The sequence below is a fragment of the Thalassophryne amazonica genome, unplaced genomic scaffold (genome assembly GCF_902500255.1).
Source record: "Thalassophryne amazonica unplaced genomic scaffold, fThaAma1.1, whole genome shotgun sequence".
NCBI lineage: Eukaryota > Metazoa > Chordata > Actinopteri > Batrachoidiformes > Batrachoididae > Thalassophryne > Thalassophryne amazonica.
In genome coordinates, this window is record NW_022986471.1 from 1 (window position 1) to 20136 (window position 20136).

The window sequence follows — 20136 nt, forward strand, 5'->3', positions numbered from 1 at the left end:
ACACAAACGCAAAAATTATGCAAAGTACTGGATGAGGACAGAATGGGTGAGGACACTTACCCGGGGTCCGGTAAATAGTGAATGAAGGTTCCTCCAATAACAAGAGCCATCGAGATGCCAAAGAAGAAAGCAATCCTCATGTTCCACACGTCAACCACAGGGTCATCCGAAAATCCATGATAATCAGGATTCTGTCAGAACAGAAAGTCAGACGTGGTAGATTTTAAGTCAATCAATTCAATCAATTTTTTTTTTTTTATATAGCGCCAAATCAATCAATCAATCAATTTTTTTATATAGCGCCAAATCACAACAAACAGTTGCCCCAAGGCGCTTTATATTGTAAGGCAAAGCCATACAATAATTACAGAAAAACCCCAACGGTCAAAACGACCCCCTGTGAGCAAGCACTTGGCTACAGTGGGAAGGAAAAACTCCCTTTTAACAGGAAGAAACCTCCAGCAGAACCAGGCTCAGGGAGAGGCAGTCTTCTGCTGGGACTGGTTGGGGCTGAGGGAGAGAACCAGGAAAAAGACATGCTGTGGAGGGGAGCAGAGATCGATCACTAATGATTAAATGCAGAGTGGTGCATACAGAGCAAAAGAGAAAGAAACAGTGCATCGTGGGAACCCCCCAGCAGTCTACGTCTATAGCAGCATAACTAAGGGATGGTTCAGGGTCACCTGATCCAGCCCTAACTATAAGCCTTAGCAAAAAGGAAAGTTTTAAGCCTAATCTTAAAAGTAGAGAGGGTGTCTGTCTCCCTGATCTGAATTGGGAGCTGGTTCCACAGGAGAGGAGCCTGAAAGCTGAAGGCTCTGCCTCCCATTCTACTCTTACAAACCCTAGGAACTACAAGTAAGCCTGCAGTCTGAGAGCGAAGCGCTCTATTGGGGTGATATGGTACTACGAGGTCCCTAAGATAAGATGGGACCTGATTATTCAAAACCTTATAAGTAAGAAGAAGAGTTTTAAATTCTATTCTAGAGTTAACAGGAAGCCAATGAAGAGAGGCCAATATGGGTGAGATATGCTCTCTCCTTCTAGTCCCCGTTAGTACTCTAGCTGCAGCATTTTGAATTAACTGAAGGCTTTTTAGGGAACTTTTAGGACAACCTGATAATAATGAATTACAATAGTCCAGCCTAGAGGAAATAAATGCATGAATTAGTTTTTCAGCAAAGTCTGTCTGTCTGTCTTCTCTCTGCTGAGATGTCTTTTTTCTTGTTTGTTTTAAACACTAACTAGACCACCTCGCTCGTACAGCACAAACCTCCACCAACACTACAATTCCACAAATTTTTACTTTAGAAAAAAATTTCAAGGTCAAAGTCTTGTTAGAAGTGACTTTTCATAAGCTGAAATAATACAAAATATAGAACAAAAGGGGGTTCAATGTTAAAATCAAATACAGATCAAACTTAAGACCCGGTCACATGGCACTTCACGAAGACCAATGAAGCCCAAACAAAACGAGAAATCTGGACTTTCGTTTACCCTTCACCCAGTTTCGTTCCTGCAGCTGGCGCTTTCATCAGGATTTTGAAACTGTCGAAAAATTTTAACGAATGCCGCCGAAAAACCTCAATTCTTCTGTATTTTGTTTTGCTGTCATTCTTGACGGTTTCTTATCGTTTGCCTGGTTTTTGTAACATTAGTGTTTTGTTTGACTTCACTTACTTCGTTCAACCTCACAAGTCCGACATATTGAACGAAAGCGATATCTGAAGGAATCAATAAGTAAAGTCTTGACCAGGTGAACGTTTTTGTACAGTAACAATACTGTTAAGAACGTTTTATCAACTATGTAAATAAATAAGTGGTAAATGGACTGCATTTATATAGCACTTTTCCATCTGCATCAGATGCTCAAAGCGCTTTACACATCAATGCCTCACATTCACCCCAATGTCAGGCTGCTGCCATACAAGGCGCCCACTACACACCGGGAGCAACTAAGGGATTAAGGACCTTGCCCAAGGGTCCTTAGTGATTTTCCAGTCAGGCTGGGATTTGAACTGAGGATCTTCTGGTCTGAAGCCCAACACTTTAACCACTAGACCATAGGTGTCAAACTGATTCCAGAAAGGGCCAAGAGGGCGCTGGTTTTCTTTGTAACCACCAACTCCAGCAGGGGATTTCACTGATGAACATCACTTTGAGCAGATGGGAAGAGTTCATCAGTGAAATCACCTGGTGGAGTTGGTGGTTACAAAGAAAACCTGCACCCTCTTGGCCCTTTCTGGAATCAGTTTGACACCTATGCACTAGACCATCACCTCCCCAAATGTATGTGCCAACATTTCAAATGTTTGTGGCTCGCGGCTTTCATCTGACACAGACAGTTCCCCATGACCAGTGCCATGGACGGTGACGATCCCCAGCATTATCATTTTTGCTGTGCGTTTATGTCACACATGCAGCAAAAAAGATAATTTCCTTCTCTGCTGCAGCAGTGGCAGCCTGTCACTATACTGCAGCAGAGAAGGGCCAGCACTGGTGACAGCGATGGGAAGAAACATGACTCCTTTTCATTGGTGGAAAATGCACAAGCTAACCAATCACAAATCACCCCACGTGTTTGATCACAGCCCACCCACCCCATGTGGTTTTGTTTGTGGGCACACACTTTGCACATGACTCACGTGAATGGAGTTTCTTACTTCCTTCTTCGCTTGCCAATAGCAACACAAGTAACAAACAAAATATGAATTTGTCTTTATCAGTGGTGGAAAATAAACTACATAAACCAATAACAATGATCTCCAAGCCACGTAATTTGGCTGATGACAGAAGGAATTTTGTGGGTGATTCAGCGAGTAGAGAGAAAAGCAGACAATTAGAGTTTTGGTATTTGTAAGTAAGTAGGCTTCCGTTGATCTGGTTGTGTAGTCCAATGCAGGAGTGACAGTCTCTGATGCAGCGGTTGCATCTGTAGATGGTCTCTGGCCTGACTGCGCTGTTTCTTTCTTTTCTGCGTGCACCTCTTCCTTGCAGCTGACGTCATGAGCTTCTCTTCCCCCGCTTTGAGTTGCTTCAGGGTGCTCCTCCACCTTGTGCGATCACCTGCCAGATCTTCCCAGGTTTCCGTGTTAATGTTCAGAGCCCGCATGTGTCTCTTACAGACATCTCTGAAGCGAAGCTGTGGGCGTCCGCGGCTTCTCTTTCCAGTCTTCAGCTTGCCATATAGGATTTCTTTGGGGATACATCCATCCTCCATGTGGTGGACATGACCCCACCATCGTAGTCTGCGCTGTCTGAGTGAGGTGAACATACTTTGGAGGCCTGCACGGGTGAGATATCCCAAGGATACGGCGGATGCTGGGCAGATGAAAGGTGTTCAGCTGTTTCTCCTGGCGAGCATATGCTGTTCATGTTTCACTAACGCACAGCAACATACTGACTACGCATGCGTTGTAGACTGCCATTTTTGTGGCCACAGACAGTTCAGAGTTTGACCACACTCGAGTTGTGAGACATGCCATTGTTGTTGCTGCCTTACCGATCCTCTTGTTGATCTCTGAGTCAAGAGAGAGGTTGTCGGTGATGGTGGAGCCAAGGTAAATGAATCCCTTGACTGTGTCAAGTTCATAGTTGTCGATGGTGATGGCTGGTGGTGTTGCTGTATCCTGACCCAGGACATTGATTTTTTTCATGTTGATAGTCAGCCCAAAGTCCTTGCATGCCTGGGAAAACCGGTCCATCAGTGACTGTAGATCTTGCTGGGTGTGGCTAGCAACAGCTGCATAGTCTGCAAGAGCATGTCTCTAATGAGAGCTTCACGGAACTCTGTCTTGGCTCTGAGGCGGGCAAGATTGAAAAGCCTGTCATCTGATCTGGTCCACAGGTAGATCCTTTCTGTAGCAGTGCCAAAAGCATGCCTACAGCGAAGAATATGCCAAACAGGGTTGGAGTGAGGACGCACCCGTTTCACTCTGCTGCGTATGTCGAAGGGCTCTGAGATGCTGCCGTCGAACTGCACTGTCCCCTTCATGTTGGTGTGGAAGGATTCTATCATGCTCTGCAGTTTCAGAGGGCAGCCAATCAACTGGAGAACCTTGATTAGGCCATCTCTGCTGACTAAGTCGAAAGCCATGGTGAGGTCAATGAATACGACATATAAGGGCATCTGTTGCTCTCTGCACTTCTCCTGGAGCTGGCAAAGGGAGAAGACCATGTCAGTGGTTGACCTCTCAGCACGGAAGCCACACTGCGATTCCAGGTGAACCCATTCTGCCAGCTTCTGTAGGCGCGTCAGTATGACTAGCAAAAACTTTGCCAATGATGCTTTGTAGAGAAATGCCCCTATAGTTGTTGCAATCACTTCTCGCGCCTTTATTTTGTAGAGGGCGACGATCTTGGTGTCCCTCATGTCCTGTGGTACAGCACCTTCCTCCCAACACTGACACAGGACTTCATGTAGTGGAAGCAGGAGAGTTGTCTTGCAATCAATCAATCAATTTTATTTATATAGCGCCAAATCACAACAAACAGTTGCCCCAAGGCGCTTTATATTGTAAGGCAAGGCCATACAATAATTACGTAAAAACCCCAACGGTCAAAACGACCCCGTGAGCAAGCACTTGCCGACAGTGGGAAGGAAAAACTCCCTTTTAACAGGACGAAACCTCCAGCAGAACCAGGCTCAGGGAGGGGCAGTCTTCTGCTGGGACTGGTTGGGGCTGAGGGAGAGAACCAGGAAAAAGACATGCTGTGGAGGGGAGCAGAGATCAATCACTAATGATTAAATGCAGAGTGGTGCATACAGAGCAAAAACAGAAAGAAACACTCAGTGCATCATGGGAACCCCGCAGCAGTCTAAGTCTATAGCAGCATAACTAAGGGATGGTTCAGGGTCACCTGATCCAGCCCTAACTATAAGCTTTAGCAAAAAGGAAAGTTTTAAGCCTAATCTTAAAAGTAGAGAGGGTGTCTGTCTCCCTGATCTGATTTGGGAGCTGGTTCCACAGGAGAGGAACCTGAAAGCTGAAGGCTCTGCCTCCCATTCTACTCTTACAAACCCTAGGAACTACAAGTAAGCCTGCAGTCTGAGAGCGAAGCGCTCTATTGGGGTGATATGGTACTATGAGGTCCCTAAGATAAGATGGGACCTGATTATTCAAAACCTTATAAATAAGAAGAAGAATTTTAAATTCTATTCTAGAATTAACAGGAAGCCAATGAAGAGAGGCCAATATGGGTGAGATATGCTCTCTCCTTCTAGTCCCCGTTAGTACTCTAGCTGCAGCATTTTGAATTAACTGAAGGCTTTTCAGGGAACTTTTAGGACAACCTGATAATAATGAATTACAATAGTCCAGCCTAGAGGAAATAAATGCATGAATTAGTTTTTCAGCATCACTCTGAGACAAGACCTTTCTAATTTTAGAGATATTGCGTAAATGCAAAAAAGCAGTCCTACATATTTGTTTAATATGCGCTTTGAATGACATATCCTGATCAAAAATGACTCCAAGATTTCTCACAGTATTACTAGAGGTCAGGGTAATGCCATCCAGAGTAAGGATCTGGTTAGACACCATGTTTCTAAGATTTGTGGGGCCAAGTACAATAACTTCAGTTTTATCTGAGTTGAAAAGCAGGAAATTAGAGGTCATCCATGTCTTTATGTCTGTAAGACAATCCTGCAGTTTAGCTAATTGGTGTGTGTCCTCTGGCTTCATAGATAGATAAAGCTGGGTATCATCTGCGTAACAATGAAAATTTAAGCAATGCCGTCTAATAATACTGCCTAAGGGAAGCATGTATAAAGTGAATAAAATTGGTCCTAGCATAGAACCTTGTGGAACTCCATAATTAACCTTAGTCTGTTAAGAAGATTCCCCATTTACATGAACAAATTGTAATCTATTAGATAAATATGATTCAAACCACCGCAGCGCAGTGCCTTTAATACCTATATGGCATGCTCTAATCTCTGTAATAAAATTTTATGGTCAACAGTATCAAAAGCAGCACTGAGGTCTAACAGAACAAGCACAGAGATGAGTCCACTGTCTGAGGCCATAAGAAGATCATTTGTAACCTTCACTAATGCTGTTTCTGTACTATGATGAATTCTAAAACCTGACTGAAACTCTTCAAATAGACCATTCCTCTGCAGATGATCAGTTAGCTGTTTTACAACTACCCTTTCAAGAATTTTTGTGAGAAAAGGTTGGAGATTGGCCTATAATTAGCTAAGATAGCTGGGTCAAGTGATGGCTTTTTAAGTAATGGTTTAATTACTGCCACCTTAAAAGCCTGTGGTACATAGCCAACTAATAAAGATAGATTGATCATATTTAAGATCGAAGCATTAAATAATGGTAGGGCTTCCTTGAGCAGCCTGGTAGGAATGGGGTCTAATAGACATGTTGATGGTTTGAATGAAGTAACTAATGAAAATAACTCAGACAGAACAATCGGAGAGAAAGAGTCTAACCAAATACCGGCATCACTGAAAGCAGCCAAAGATAACGATACGTCTTTGGGATGGTTATGAGTAATTTTTTCTCTAATAGTTCAAATTTTATTAGCAAAGAAAGTCATGAAGTCATTACTAGTTAAAGTTAAAGGAATACTCGGCTCAATAGAGCTCTGACTCTTTGTCAGCCTGGCTACAGTACTGAAAAGAAACCTGGGGTTGTTCTTATTTTCTTCAATAAGTGATGAGTAGTAAGATGTCCTAGCTTTACGGAGGGCTTTTTTATAGAGCAACAGACTCTTTTTCCAGGCTAAGTGAAGATCTTCTAAATTAGTGAGACGCCATTTCCTCTCCAACTTACGTCTTATCTGCTTTAAGCTGCGAGTTTGTGAGTTATACCACGGAGTCAGGCACTTCTGATTTAAAGCTCTCTTTTTCAGAGGAGCTACAGCATCCAAAGTTGTCTACAATGAGGATGTAAAACTACTGACGAGATACTCTATCTCACTTACAGAGTTTAGGTAGCTACTCTGCACTGTGTTGGTATATGGCATTAGAGAACATAAAGAAGGAATCATATCCTTAAACCTAGTTACAGTGCTTTCTGAAAGACTTCTAGTGTAATGAAACTTATTCCCCACTGCTGGGTAGTCCATCAGAGTAAATGTAAATGTTATTAAGAAATGATCAGACAGAAGGGAGTTTTCAGGGAATACTGTTAAGTCTTCAATTTCCATACCATAAGTCAGAACAAGATCTAAGATATGATTAAAGTGGTGGGTAGACTCATTTACATTTTGAGCAAAGCCAATTGAGTCTAATAATAGATTAAATGCAGTGTTGAGGCTGTCATTCTCAGCATCTGTGTGGACGTTAAAATCGCCCACTATAATTATCTTATCTGAGCTAAGCACTAAGTCAGACAAAAGGTCTGAAAATTCACAGAGAAACTCACAGTAACGACCAGGTGGACGATAGACAATAACAAATAAAACTGGTTTTTGGGACTTCCAATTTGGATGGACAAGACTAAGAGTCAAGCTTTCAAATGAATTAAAGCTCTGTCTGGGTTTTTGATTAATTAATAAACTGGAATGGAAGATTGCTGCTAATCCTCCGCCTCGGCCCGTGCTACGAGCATTCTGGCAGTTAGTGTGACTCGGGGGTGTTGACTCATTTAAACTAACATATTCATCCTGCTGTAACCAGGTTTCTGTAAGGCAGAATAAAATCAATATGTTGATCAATTATTATATAATTTACTAACAGGGACTTAGAAGAGAGAGACCTAATGTTTAATAGACCACATTTAACTGTTTTAGTCTGTGGTGCAGTTGAAGGTGCTATATTATTTTTTATTTTTGAATTTTTATGCTTAAATAGATTTTTGCTGGTTATTGGTGGTCTGGGAGCAGGCACCGTCTCTACGGGGATGGGGTAATGAGGGGATGGCAGGGGGAGAGAAGCTGCAGAGAGGTGTGTAAGACTATAACTCTGCTTCCTGGTCCCAACCCTGGATAGTCACGGTTTGGAGGATTTAAGAAAATTGGCCAGATTTCTAGAAATGAGAGCTGCTCCATCCAAAGTGGGATGGATGCCGTCTCTCCAAACAAGACCAGGTTTTCCCCAGAAGCTTTGCCAATTATCTATGAAGCCCACCTCATTTTTTGGACACCACTCAGACAGCCAGCAATTCAAGGAGAACATGCGGCTAAACATGTCACTCCCGGTCCGATTGGGGAGGGGCCCAGAGAAAACTACAGAGTCCGACATTGTTTTTGCAAAGTTACACACCGATTCAATGTTAATTTTAGTGACCTCCGATTGGCGTAACCGGGTGTCATTACTACCGACGTGAATTACAATCTTACCAAATTTACGCTTAGCCTTAGCCAGCAGTTTCAAATTTCCTTCAATGTCGCCTGCTCTGGCCCCCAGAAGACAACTGACTATGGTTGCTGGTGTCGCTAACTTCACATTTCTCAAAACAGAGTCGCCAATAACCAGAGTTTGATCCTCGGCGGGTGTGTCGTCGAGTGGGGAAAAACGGTTAGAAATGTGAACGGGTTGGCGGTGCAACCGGTTGCAGTGCTTGATCAGGTCTGGTGGTATCCCATCGCTGCCCGGCGCCTTGCCTGTGGCCAAGCTGTCGATGGCCTTACTGAGTTCTTCAGTTGTTGGTAAAGCATCTAGGTCTTCCATGACAGGCAGGCATTCGACTGCATCAAGGGCTGTAGGAGACACGGTGTTTTGACGGGAGCAGAGCTTGGAGTAGTGCTCTACCCACCTCTCCATCTGTTTGTCTGTGATGACTTCCCCACTGGAGGATTTGAGGGGGGCATTCTTGCTCTGTGTTGGACCAAAAGCCCTCTTGATGCCATCGCACATTCCACGGATGTTACTAGCAACTGTCTGGATGTTCTGACTGAGCGCTGTCCAGTACTCGTTAGCGCAGCGTCTTGCACTCTGCTATACTTTGCCCTGAGGATCTGCAGGTTCCTTTTGCTTGGGGTCTGCTTGTACTCAGCAAGCGCAGCTCGTTTGGCATTTATGACGGGAGTCATCGTAAGTGACTAGGCCTCAAACCAGTCATGTGACTTTGAGGTCTTCCTCCTAAAGGTGGCCAGGGCTGTCTTGTGAATGGTGTCCTGCAGGGTCTCCCACTTCTGAGTGGCAAGATTTCCAGGCTGCACAGCACTGATTTTCTTCTCAAAGGTCTCGGCAAACTGCCCCACAAGGTCTGGCTGTGACATCTTAGTAGTGTCGATGCGAGGATTCCCACTCTTCTTACTATGATACTACATATTTACTATAACCGCTTTGGTTGTAGCCTGATCTTGCAGCACACCAGGGAGTGGTCTGTGTGGCAGTCTGTACTGTGGTAGGACCGAGTGTGGAGAATATGTTTGATGGCAGTTCGCCTACCAAGGATCAGATCCAATTGATGCCAGTGCTTGGAGCGCGGGTGTCTCCAAGAAACCTCGTGCTGGGGCTTGGTTTGAAAGTACGAGTTGGTGATAATGCGCAAAGTTCAAGAAGTCTCTGTCCATTCTCGTTCATTCTGCCTACGCCGAAATGACCTAAGCAGGAGGGCAATGAGTCCGCACCCACTCTGGCGTTGAAGTCACCCAGTAGAATCAGCTGTTCTGTGCTGGAGATGTTTTCAATGGTAGCTGCAAGGCTATTGTAGAACTCATCTTTGACATCTGGTGTGGTGGACAATGTTGGGACATACACGCTGACAAGGTTGACAGGGCAGTCGATAGTGTTGAGGCAGAGAGTCAGGAGTCGCTCTGAGCCATTACTGCCTGGTTCGACCATACTCAGTAGACTGTTCCTCACTGCAAAGCCTATTCTGTGCACTCTTGGCTAGCCAGAGCTATGTCCCTGCCAGTAGAACGTGTAGTCCTTCTCCTTCAGCGTGCCTGAGTCAGCCAGTTGAGTTTCCTGAAGAGTGGCTATGTCTACCTGAAGTCTCTTCAGCTCGTCATTTATCACGGCAGTCTTTCTGGTCTTCCTGATTTCTTGGTTTATAATCATAGTCCGGACGTTCCATGTTGCCAGTTTTAGAGTTGGTCTCTTTGCTTGTTTGTTGTTGCCTGGTGCGATGTTTACAGTTTATTGTTCAGATGGCTCGTAATCCCTATGCACCCAATAGAGATAGCAGACTGTGGCAGGACAGAACCTTAATGGCTGGGGGCTGCCCAGCTTAAGGCGGGTGGTATCTGTCCAATGAGATCTGAAAACCTCTCCCACCTTTGAAAGCAACCCCTTGCGCCGAGCTCTACGCCAATTGAGCAATGGCTTATAACCAGTATCTGCTGCTCCCTGTGTTGTATCGACGGTGGGGGCAAAGCTGGAGTGTCCTCTCCAGTGTAGTAGAGTGGTAGTGTATGGTGTGCAGTGTGCGGGTGTGAGCCTGGGCAATGCAATATGGAGGACAGGGTGTTGCCCATGTAGCTGTGAGAATTCTGATGATGGAGATGATCCCGCTTTTGTTCTGGAAGAGCAACCAAAGCAGGTGGATCCACCGACGTGCGCACAGATCCCCACAGTAGATCAGATCGTGCGCATCTCTTTGCAGCTTCTCCAGGACTCAGACGCTACAGAGCTCTGTCACAGCACCAAGTCCTGGAACACAGAGCAGGATGCAGACACACACTGCTCTGTCAAAGGCTGTATAGACCACGGTGGTGTGAATAATGCCCTATTGTGTTCTTATTTACACCACGGGGGTGTAAATAACTGCACGTTACGGCCTTATATACACCACAGCAGTGTAAATAATGCTGCATCACATTCTTATATGTACCACAATGGTGTATATAGCCAGTCCGCACTGGCTCCAGGCGCGTTTTGTTTAAAACGTCGAGGTCAACATTAGCTTCAGTTTCATTTCGTTACTCTTTCATTCTGTTTGCGCTCTTGATTCGCAGGCTATTTATTCGGTGATGGGAAAAGTGAAAGCTCATTCATCCACCTTTTCTCCACGATTTGTGAGTTTGTGACTTTTTTCCCCTTCGTTCAGGAATCGTCGTGTACCATGTGACCAGGGCATTAGTCTATTCATTGAGAGTCATTCATTGGGCCCTGTGTTCACAGGCTGCAGGTCTACTGTGTGTCCCAAGGCTGAAAAAAAAAAAAAAAAAAGTCAGCGGGTTACAGAGCATTTTCTCACCGTGCCCCAGCTCTGTGGAACAATCTGCCCATGCAGATCCCTCAATTGGACTCTGTGGAGACTTTTAAGTCTAGACTGAAGACACAATTTTTTTCCCTTGTTTTTGATCAGTGTCTTTTTATTGTTTTTACAAGTTTAGAAAATGACAAACACAAATAAAAGTATACAAAAAAAAAAAAAAAAAAGAGAAATCCCTCCCCTCCCGCCCCGTGCTATACCGGTTCAAGAAACATACCATATTTCCGTCTGGTATGAAATCGTAAGATAAGGATTTGCATACAAAATACAGAATTGAGCAATTTAAATCAAATTGTTAGCAGACATGCTGTAAAATAAGAAATAAAAGGCAGCCATTGATCATAAAATTTCCCAGAGGAACCTTTAAGTGTATACCTTATCTTTTCCAAATGTATATGTGCCATAACGTTTCATCCACTGAGCGAATGTTGGAGGGCACACCTCCTTCCATTTGAACAAAATTAATCTACGAGCCAATAACAACAAAAAACAATCATTTCTTCTTGGCTTCTGTTCAAATTAATTTCCGGGGATACTACCCCAAACAAAGCAATCCAAGGACAGCGGTACACAGTTTTTCCGCAAATCCTGGAAAAGGTCTTAAAAATGGAATGCCAATATCCACAGAGTTTAGGGCAGGTCCAAAACATGTGCATAAGTGTAGCAGGTGTTTGTTTGCAACAATCACATGATGGGTCCAGATCTGGTTTGATCTTGGACAACTTGTCTTTAGACCAGTGCAGACGGTGCACAACTTTGAATTGGACCACCACATGTCTGAGTGAGACTGAAGATGAATGAATGTTATTTAGTGTCCTTTGCCACACAGAGTCCAATATAGTCTCATTCAAGTCCGTTTCCCATTTCCGCTTAAGGCCCTCCAGACTGGGCTCTTGATATGACGTGAGTAAGGTGTAAATCCTGCTCAAAACCTTTTTAGAGTCAGTTTGATAATCCAGAAGTTTGTCCAACAGTGACCGGGTGGACACAAAGGAAAGCAGCCAGAATTTTAACCGGACAAAATTTTTCAATTGCAAATATCTAAAAAAGTGTGACTTTGGAATATTATATTTCTTTAACAGCTGATCAAATAAAGTGAAATTGTTATCTATGTATAGATTATACAAGCAATGTATCCCATGCCCCTCCCAGACATCAAAGACCTCATCAGTCACCGATGGGACAAACATATGGTTCTTTGTAACTGGTGCTGTGAATAATAAATTATTACATTTAAATGACCTTCTACACTGATTCCATATTTTAAGTGTGTGCATCACTACTGGGTTGGAAGAGTAAAATAAGATAGGCTGTTTGAAGGGTAATTCAGAACAGAGCAATGCGACAGTAGAGCTATACTGTATTGAGCCCCTTTCCAAAATTACCCAGCTAGGTGCTGCATTATCTCCTCCAAGCCAGTACAACGCCGCTTGATTATTAGCGGCGCAGTAATAATACATGACGTTAGGGAGTGACATGCCACCGAAGTCCCGGGGCAGCTGCAGTATTTTCTTACCCAATCTTGGGTGCTTTTTATTTCAAATAAAAGATGATACCTGACTATACAATTTAGAGAAGAAAGATTTGGAAAGGAAAATAGGTAGGCTTTGAAATAAGTAGAGAAATTTAGGCAGAATAGTCATTTTAATCTAATTAATCCTAGCCCCCAGCCTCTTTCGCTGGGGGCTAGGATTAATTCCCAACGGGCTATGTAATGTTTAAAGTGGATATGACAAAATCAAATCAATTTTATTTATATAGCGCCAAATCACAACAAACAGTTGCCCCAAGGCGCTTCATAAAGACAACATAGTCTTATTACATGTAACAAAGGTTATATAATTCGGTCAACCTAAGCGTTTTGGGAAAATGGACGCAATTCTCCCGTTATATATAACATTTGAACGTCCCGCCACTGAAAAATGTGCACGCCCCGTGATCAGCTTCCTGCTGAGCACCAAGCCTAAAATACGTCACTACATGTAGACCGTATCGGCTTGCGCGTCTGCCGGCCGCTGTTTACACTTTGTTTAGCGGCAGAAACTTTGATTAAACACAGCTCTCAGGGACTTGTTTGTCGATATGCCTGACCAGTGTATCGCAGCATATTGCACAAACACAAGGGCGAAAGGTTTTAGCCTTTTCAAGTCCAGGCAGACTGATTGAAAGTCGCGCTGTTGTGCGATGCACGAAATGTCAGGCGGCAAAAACCAGAAGGTAATGACGGTGGTCCGCAAGTAATAGCTACACTGTCGCGGCTCTGGAACAATAACAAAGGCAGTAAACAGACGCTCGAATCGAAAATGCTATACAGTAATTATAGTGTTATAAACAGTAGCAACAAAAATCAAAGCCTGCCTTACCATTCCATATTCTGCAGCCTTTAGAAATCCGTCGGAATTGGCACGTCTCTTGCCTCTGCTTCGGCTCCACCATAAGCACCGCCGGCATTATTTTCACTGCCATAATGCTCCTGGTTTGAATGTTCGTCCGAAAGATACGGCTCCAATCTGCAGGGTCTAATCACTGCTGTGACATCCTCAGGATCCGAGTCAGAAATAATCCACACTTGAAGAGGAGTCAGAAAAGTTCTCGATCTCGTCACTGTCCATGCTGAGGTCTATCAGTTCCTGTTGTTAATCTAACAGAGAAAGACGGGACTCTACACGCTGTGATGTCACGGCATCACGTGACCGCTGATGGAACGCTACCAGCGCGCATTCCAAGAAACACACTTTTAAGAAACTGTACAAACTTTATTTCTCCGTGATAATAATTAAAACCACTTTCAACTTACTATACTGTATGTATATTTTGATATTTATATCAGTTTAACCTAATGTTTTAGGTGTCATATCCACTTTAAGGTTAGATAAAAATGGTAAATAATTAGCGTTGTATAGCTCTTTATAGTCATGGGTCACCCAGATACCAAAATACTTGAACTTTTTAAAATTGCATTTAAAAAGGGGCTATTTTGGAAAGATTCTCATCCAGTGATCTTAGGGGGATCATTTCACTTTTTGGAAAATTAACTTTATAGCCAGATATCTTCCCAAACCTATCAAGCATGTCCAACGCTAGACATAGGATTTGAAACAAACAATAATGCATTGTCTACATAAAGAGACACACTGTGTTCTGAGCCCATACAGTTTATTCCCCTGATGTCTAAACTCTGCCGTACTGCCAAGTCTAATGGTTCGATGGCCACTAAAAATAAAAGCAGTGAGAGAGGGCACCCTTGCCTTGTGCCACGATGTAATAGGAAGTAGGATGAGAGATTTTTGTTGGTCTGAACTGCTGCCATTGGAAAGCAACAAAGCAGTCTGATCCAAGACAGAAATTTGGGGCCAAATTTAAACAAATCCAGCGTTTTAAAAAGGTAATCCCACTCCACCCGGTCAAAAGCTTTTTCAGCATCTAGAGAGATAATTTCAATATCTTTATGACCAGGTGGAGTGGGGGAGGAAAGAATGTTGAACAATCCTCTAATGTTAAAAAAGGATTGGCGATTTTTCACAAATCCTGTCTGGTCAGGTGAAACAATCGTAGGAATAACTCTTTTGAGGCGCTTCGTCAGTACTTTTGCCAATATTTTAGCATCTGTATTTAGAAGTGAAATTGGGTGATAAGAACTACAATTTAAGGGGTTTTTATCTTTTTTAAGTAGCAGAGTGATGACAGCGTGGCACGTAGACAGTGGAAGTAATGATGAATTCAGGGACTCTGTAAACATAGATAGTAATATTGGAGACAGTAAATCCACAAATCTCTTAAAGAAATCCGCAGAAAAACCATCTGGTCAAGGAGATTTTCCACATTTTTCCCTTGTTTTGTCACTAGTATTTTATGTTATTGTGTCTTTTATTCTTGTTACTTATTTATGTTTTAATCTTTTAATTCATTTTGTTCTTTTTTAAATGAGGTTTGTGAAGTGCCTCCTTGCAATTTCCCGCTCTATAAACTAATAATGATAATAATAACAATAAAAAAGAGTGACAGTTTGCACCGCAATGTCAGAAATTAGTGATTGAGACAGTTTTGATTGAGATGTAATGCAAAATCTACACCAAATGAGCCGTTTAATATTGAAATTCAAATGTCCACAAAATCCACAATCCAGATCAGACCCGGATCAAACTTTGCCAGCTGATAGTGAGTGCCAGTCTGCACCTCACTTTCAAATGTGAGAGTGACTGGAGCATCTTTATTAAGATATAATGTAAAATATACATTAAATGGGGTCTTCAAGGTTAAATTTAAATGGCCACAAAATCTGTTATCTGGATCAGATAAAACTTTGTTAGATGATAAAGGATACCATCCTACATAACTGTGTCAAATATGAAAGAAATGTGATGTTTTTTTGACAGCATTATGTATTTTGGAAAATTCATTCAATGTTAAAGATAGGGATTTTTCTAGTTTTCCACAATTTTTTCCTGACTTTGACCTTGAAAACTGAATCACTTCTTGTGTATCAGGATATGAATCGTTAGTAAAAAAAAAAATGCCAAAGATATCTGCGCCGATATTTGGCATTTTGACACATATCGGCATCTGCCTTTTTTTTTTTTTTTTATAAATCAGATGGCTGATAAGAGATCCATTTAAAACTGGGTTATTTTGGCTCTGATGCAGTCACCGCTCTCTGTCTACAGTCACTGCTCCGTCTCCAGCATTGTCCCACCTACAGCACTATCTGATTAGTTACACACAGAGCCATGGCACGGATAACAGCCAATCAGCAGTAAAAGCTGTGCATGCACAGTGCGCACACACAGGGCGGAGAGGAGAAAAACTTTTGCCGAGGAGAGAAGCTCCAGAGAGCAGATAAATGTTTCGAGGGTAAGTTAAAGCAGCAGACAATCCTGAAATTATAATAAAGATCCCAAATCCTCTCACAGTAACATCACAACTACTAGTAATGTTACTGTGATGCCAATAACGTTACCGGCAGCTGTCTGTTCCTATGATAATCACTGATTATTAACGTGAAGATGCCGTAGGCTATTTTGTGTTTTTAACAGTTTAATCACTTGAAACATAGTTGCTCATAAAATTGATAGGCCAATAGTCAATGATAATAGTAAGAAGTGTGTGTGAGAGAGAGATAAAGTAAAATTCAGTTAATTTTATTGCAGAGCAGCATGTTGAGGGGATGGCTAGATAATAGTGTGTGTGTGTGTGTGTGTGTGTGTGTGTGTGTGTGCGTGTGCGTGTGTGTAGGCCACATGAGAAGCTGTTGATTACAGTCCCGCTACAGAAATGATCATTTTCCTGATAAAACACCCTCAAAAACAACGGGTGCTCTGAAGGACTGATAAGAGAATCATTAAGCAAAAAGGCTATTGATGTCGGTGGATCGTATCATTTCTTTACAATTCTCGAAAAGAACCGGTTCTCGACACCCATCCCTACTCTTTACCCTTGTATGACTACTGGAGAGAATATGATCCTCTGTCAGAAAAGGGTGGATTGTTTGGGCTTGTTCACAAGTCGGGGTGAGACAGACTGGGGATGTGTCTGAGGTTCCGCTGACACTGTACCAGACTGTCAGTGTGAAGAAAGAATAGAGCCAGAAGGCAAGGCTCTCACTTTATGCTCCTATCCTCACCTATGGTGATGAATACTGGGTACTGACTGAAAAAAACCCATGATAGTAACCCTATGAACATGGAGAATGAAAATATTGCAGAAAGCAGCTGGATGTCCTTTTCTTGAGCATATGCACTGGATTTGAAATCATAACGATCGACTCTGAATAGGACGCTGCAGTTTTGTTTGAGGGCAGGCACGAAAGGGGTAAAATATGATGCATATGACATCATTTCTCTACTTCCGGGGTAAGAAAACCACAGCATTTTCAATGAGTTTTTGGGCAAATTGCACACAAACAAAGTGAAAATACAAAGAAAAAGTGGCAATGCGGTGGGAAAGTGGACATGTGTTGCGGTTTGTTTATGACCCAGAGCACAAACATGTTGAGGCAGTTTTGCAGGCGAGAGAACGCAGCTATTCTGGTTAGCAGTGTAGGCTAACACTTACTGACACAACGTCTCCCACTCAGTCTTCCCTTCTTTACTGGGAACCAAACAAAAAACAACACAACACTTTTCACGACTGCTTCGGTGACTGCAGCTGAAAACAAAACAGTACACCATTTATGCGTGTGAACTTATGCTGTGTATATACTGCACAACGGGAGTGGAGGTCCCCGTAAGAGGTCAAATCCTGCGATATCACACAGGGTTCAAATGAGACTGTAGTGCCCTATTAGTGACTTTTGACGTGCAATAGAAGGGATCGCTGTTGTTTACTTCTGACTTTCCTGCACTGGTAGGCAGAAAACTCCAGACTCCGAACAGATGTGGTGAGAAAATGCACAGGAAGATAAATTCGTTCAGATTACTTGTCAACGCTTGAGTCCGAAAAGCAAAAGCGATACATTGAGAAATTAAATCTTGGAGATGACAAACATGAAGGCTTTCAAGTTTTTGGAGGTGTTGTGTGTTGGGGGGTGTGGCTGGATGTTTTGGTGTTCTTTTCTTTTCTTTGCTCTTCAGGTGGCATGAGAACTGATTTGTCTGTGGAGAAGGTGCTGGCTGAAGAGTCCTCACCCTCATCAACATCATGTGCAGCACCTGTGACTGGTGCTCACATGCAACCTTAAAGACTTTCAGCTGAAGCAGATAATTGGATGGCGTTCTGCATTTAAGGCATGTGTGATTCAAGCAGAACTGCCGGGAACTCGACCTTGTGATGTCCGTTTGTGAGACGCTGAGGACCGCGCCTGGGTTTGACACATCGAGCCCGTGAAGCAAGGAAGGGTGAGGACACATGCTGTCAGCACACATCAAAGGTGATTAAGTGTTTGACTAATTGTTGATAGTAACTTGGTGTTTTGTTATGCAGTATACTGGAATTGTGATGAGAATTGTGCAGTTTGCTTCTCACTGCTGTGGCGTGCAGATAAGTGATCCTCCACTTGTTGTGAGAAGCTGCTCATTTGCATAAAGTTAAAAAATACAGACCTGAATGTGTTGCTGATAGCGTGTGTCTTTTGAAAGATATTGTTGTAACTGCTGACTTACCTCACCTCTTCTTTGCTTCACAGAGAGTCAGTTTGTCGTGTCCACCTGGGGGGTGTTTGTCTGGTGGTAGTGGGTCCAGGAACGCCGGGCTTCTATCCTTTTGGGCGCTAAAGAGCATGCCAACAGTCACTCCACCAGAAGGACGTTGTTTTAGTTTTGTACACATTATTATGCACAGGTGAAAAATAAATTGTTTCTGTTGTTGGAACCGCTTTCTTGTTATTTTTAGCGCTGGGTTCTGTCTGACGCAGGTCCGCTCCTCAACTCGCGTCGACACATAACAGGAGGCATACAATTATTTTATCAGTGGTCACGTGAGGGAATGCTGTTATCAGCCAGTTGACGTTTGTTTGTGCTCTTTCTACTGTCTGGTCCCATCTTTGTGGGCTGAGTGCAGCAGCAGGATGTGCAGTCCAAAAAAAAGACTGGCTGGTGTGTGCATCTGTGTGTCAGGCTAAAGTTCACTTGCGCTGACAGAGTCATTAAGTGCAACAGCTCTGTGTGTGTACCCAGTGCAAGATCTAAAAAAAATAATGGAGGAAAAACAACGAGCCAAAGGTTCTCTTTGACCAAAAAAAAAAAAAAAAAAGGTGATGGTTCCCTCTCCGGGATGGTTCCCTCTCCGGGAACCATCACCTTATTGTGGTGGAGAGGTTTGTGTGCCGCTAAGAACCTGAGAGCTGTGTTGTCTGGAGCCTTTGTGCTCCTGGTTGGGTCTCCCAAGGCCAGACTAAAGCCCCTTTCACACCAGGGCTGCTCCCAGTTGCTCCCTGTGGCATCATGACGACGCAGGAATTTCTGCGTCAGGTGCGCGCAGCAGGGGGCAGAGAGGAGGTGAGAACGCAGCCTGCAGGTTCTCTGCACAGAGAAGTCAGAGTGCACAGTTTGGCTGCAGACAGACTGTGCACTCTGACTTCTCTTCTGCTTGTTGTGCTGAGCTGCAGGGATGTGCTCTGAGTTCTGTTATAGTTTTCTTTCCTCCCTTGACCGCAAGATGCGCGCATGCACGGACCGTCCTTAAGCAAATGTGGAGATTGTTGGAGTTCTGCTTGATGTTGACATGACCTGGACTTATGTCCTTTTTTAACTGTGATGAGAGAGTGAGGACAGAAAGGAACTAACTGCCTGCAGACAATTTTTTTTCTTTTCTTTCCTCCTTTGACCGCGAGATGCGCACGCGCGCAAACCGTCAAGCAATGCAGAGATGTCTGGAGTTCTACTTGATGTTGACATGTCCTGTCTCAGGACTTATGTCCTTTTTTGTCCTTTTTTTTTTTTAACAGTGATGTGAAAGTTTGAGCAGAGAACAAGGAAATAATGCCTGAAGCCAGACTTTTTTTTTTCTTTTAATTGTTCACATGTGCGCGCGTGAACAAACGTCCATGAGTGGACTCGAGATGTCCGGACTTTTTACTGCATATTTCTGGCAATCAGTCTGCATTTTTTTTCAGCATGTAGTTTTTACTGCATTGAGTACACGGTATAAAAACAATCCTGTGTGATTTATACTGCGGGAACAACGGAACACAGCAGGAATCATAAAGGAGCAGGACTTGGCTCCAAGTCACGCCGGGTAACGCCTCTTTGCCCTGAGTTACGCCTCTTTGCCCCAGCTTGCGCTGGAACCACTTCCTTTCTGTGTCGAGCACAGGACGCCAAAAAAATTAAACAGGTTTAATTTTTCGGCGCCCGACTTGCTTCCTCCTTTGCGCCCTCGTGCTGTTGTGGTGCCAAGCTGCATTGTCTGGGCACTGAGTTGCTTCCACACGGCGTCGTCATAATGACGGACGGCGCAACCGGGAGCAGCCCCGGTGTGAAAGGGGCTTAAGAATGGTTCACAAGACACCACGATAAAATAAGGTAGAGGAAACGTGACCCGGACCAGAGGAAGCCCAGGGCCCTCATCTACAGCCAGG

General features: G+C 43.4%; 1 protein-coding gene across 1 annotated transcript in view; it reads right to left on the minus strand.

Annotated features, from left to right (window-relative positions):
- Positions 1 to 49: 49 nt before the first annotated feature.
- The window catches only part of ndufb11 (NADH:ubiquinone oxidoreductase subunit B11), a 31079-nt gene continuing 10992 nt past the window's right edge, over positions 50 to 20136 (minus strand). The window contains exon 2 of the mRNA XM_034165726.1: positions 50 to 191. Within this exon, the coding sequence (XP_034021617.1) occupies positions 57 to 191 (135 nt within the window). The 3' untranslated portion in view covers positions 50 to 56. The remainder of the gene's footprint in view (positions 192 to 20136) is intronic.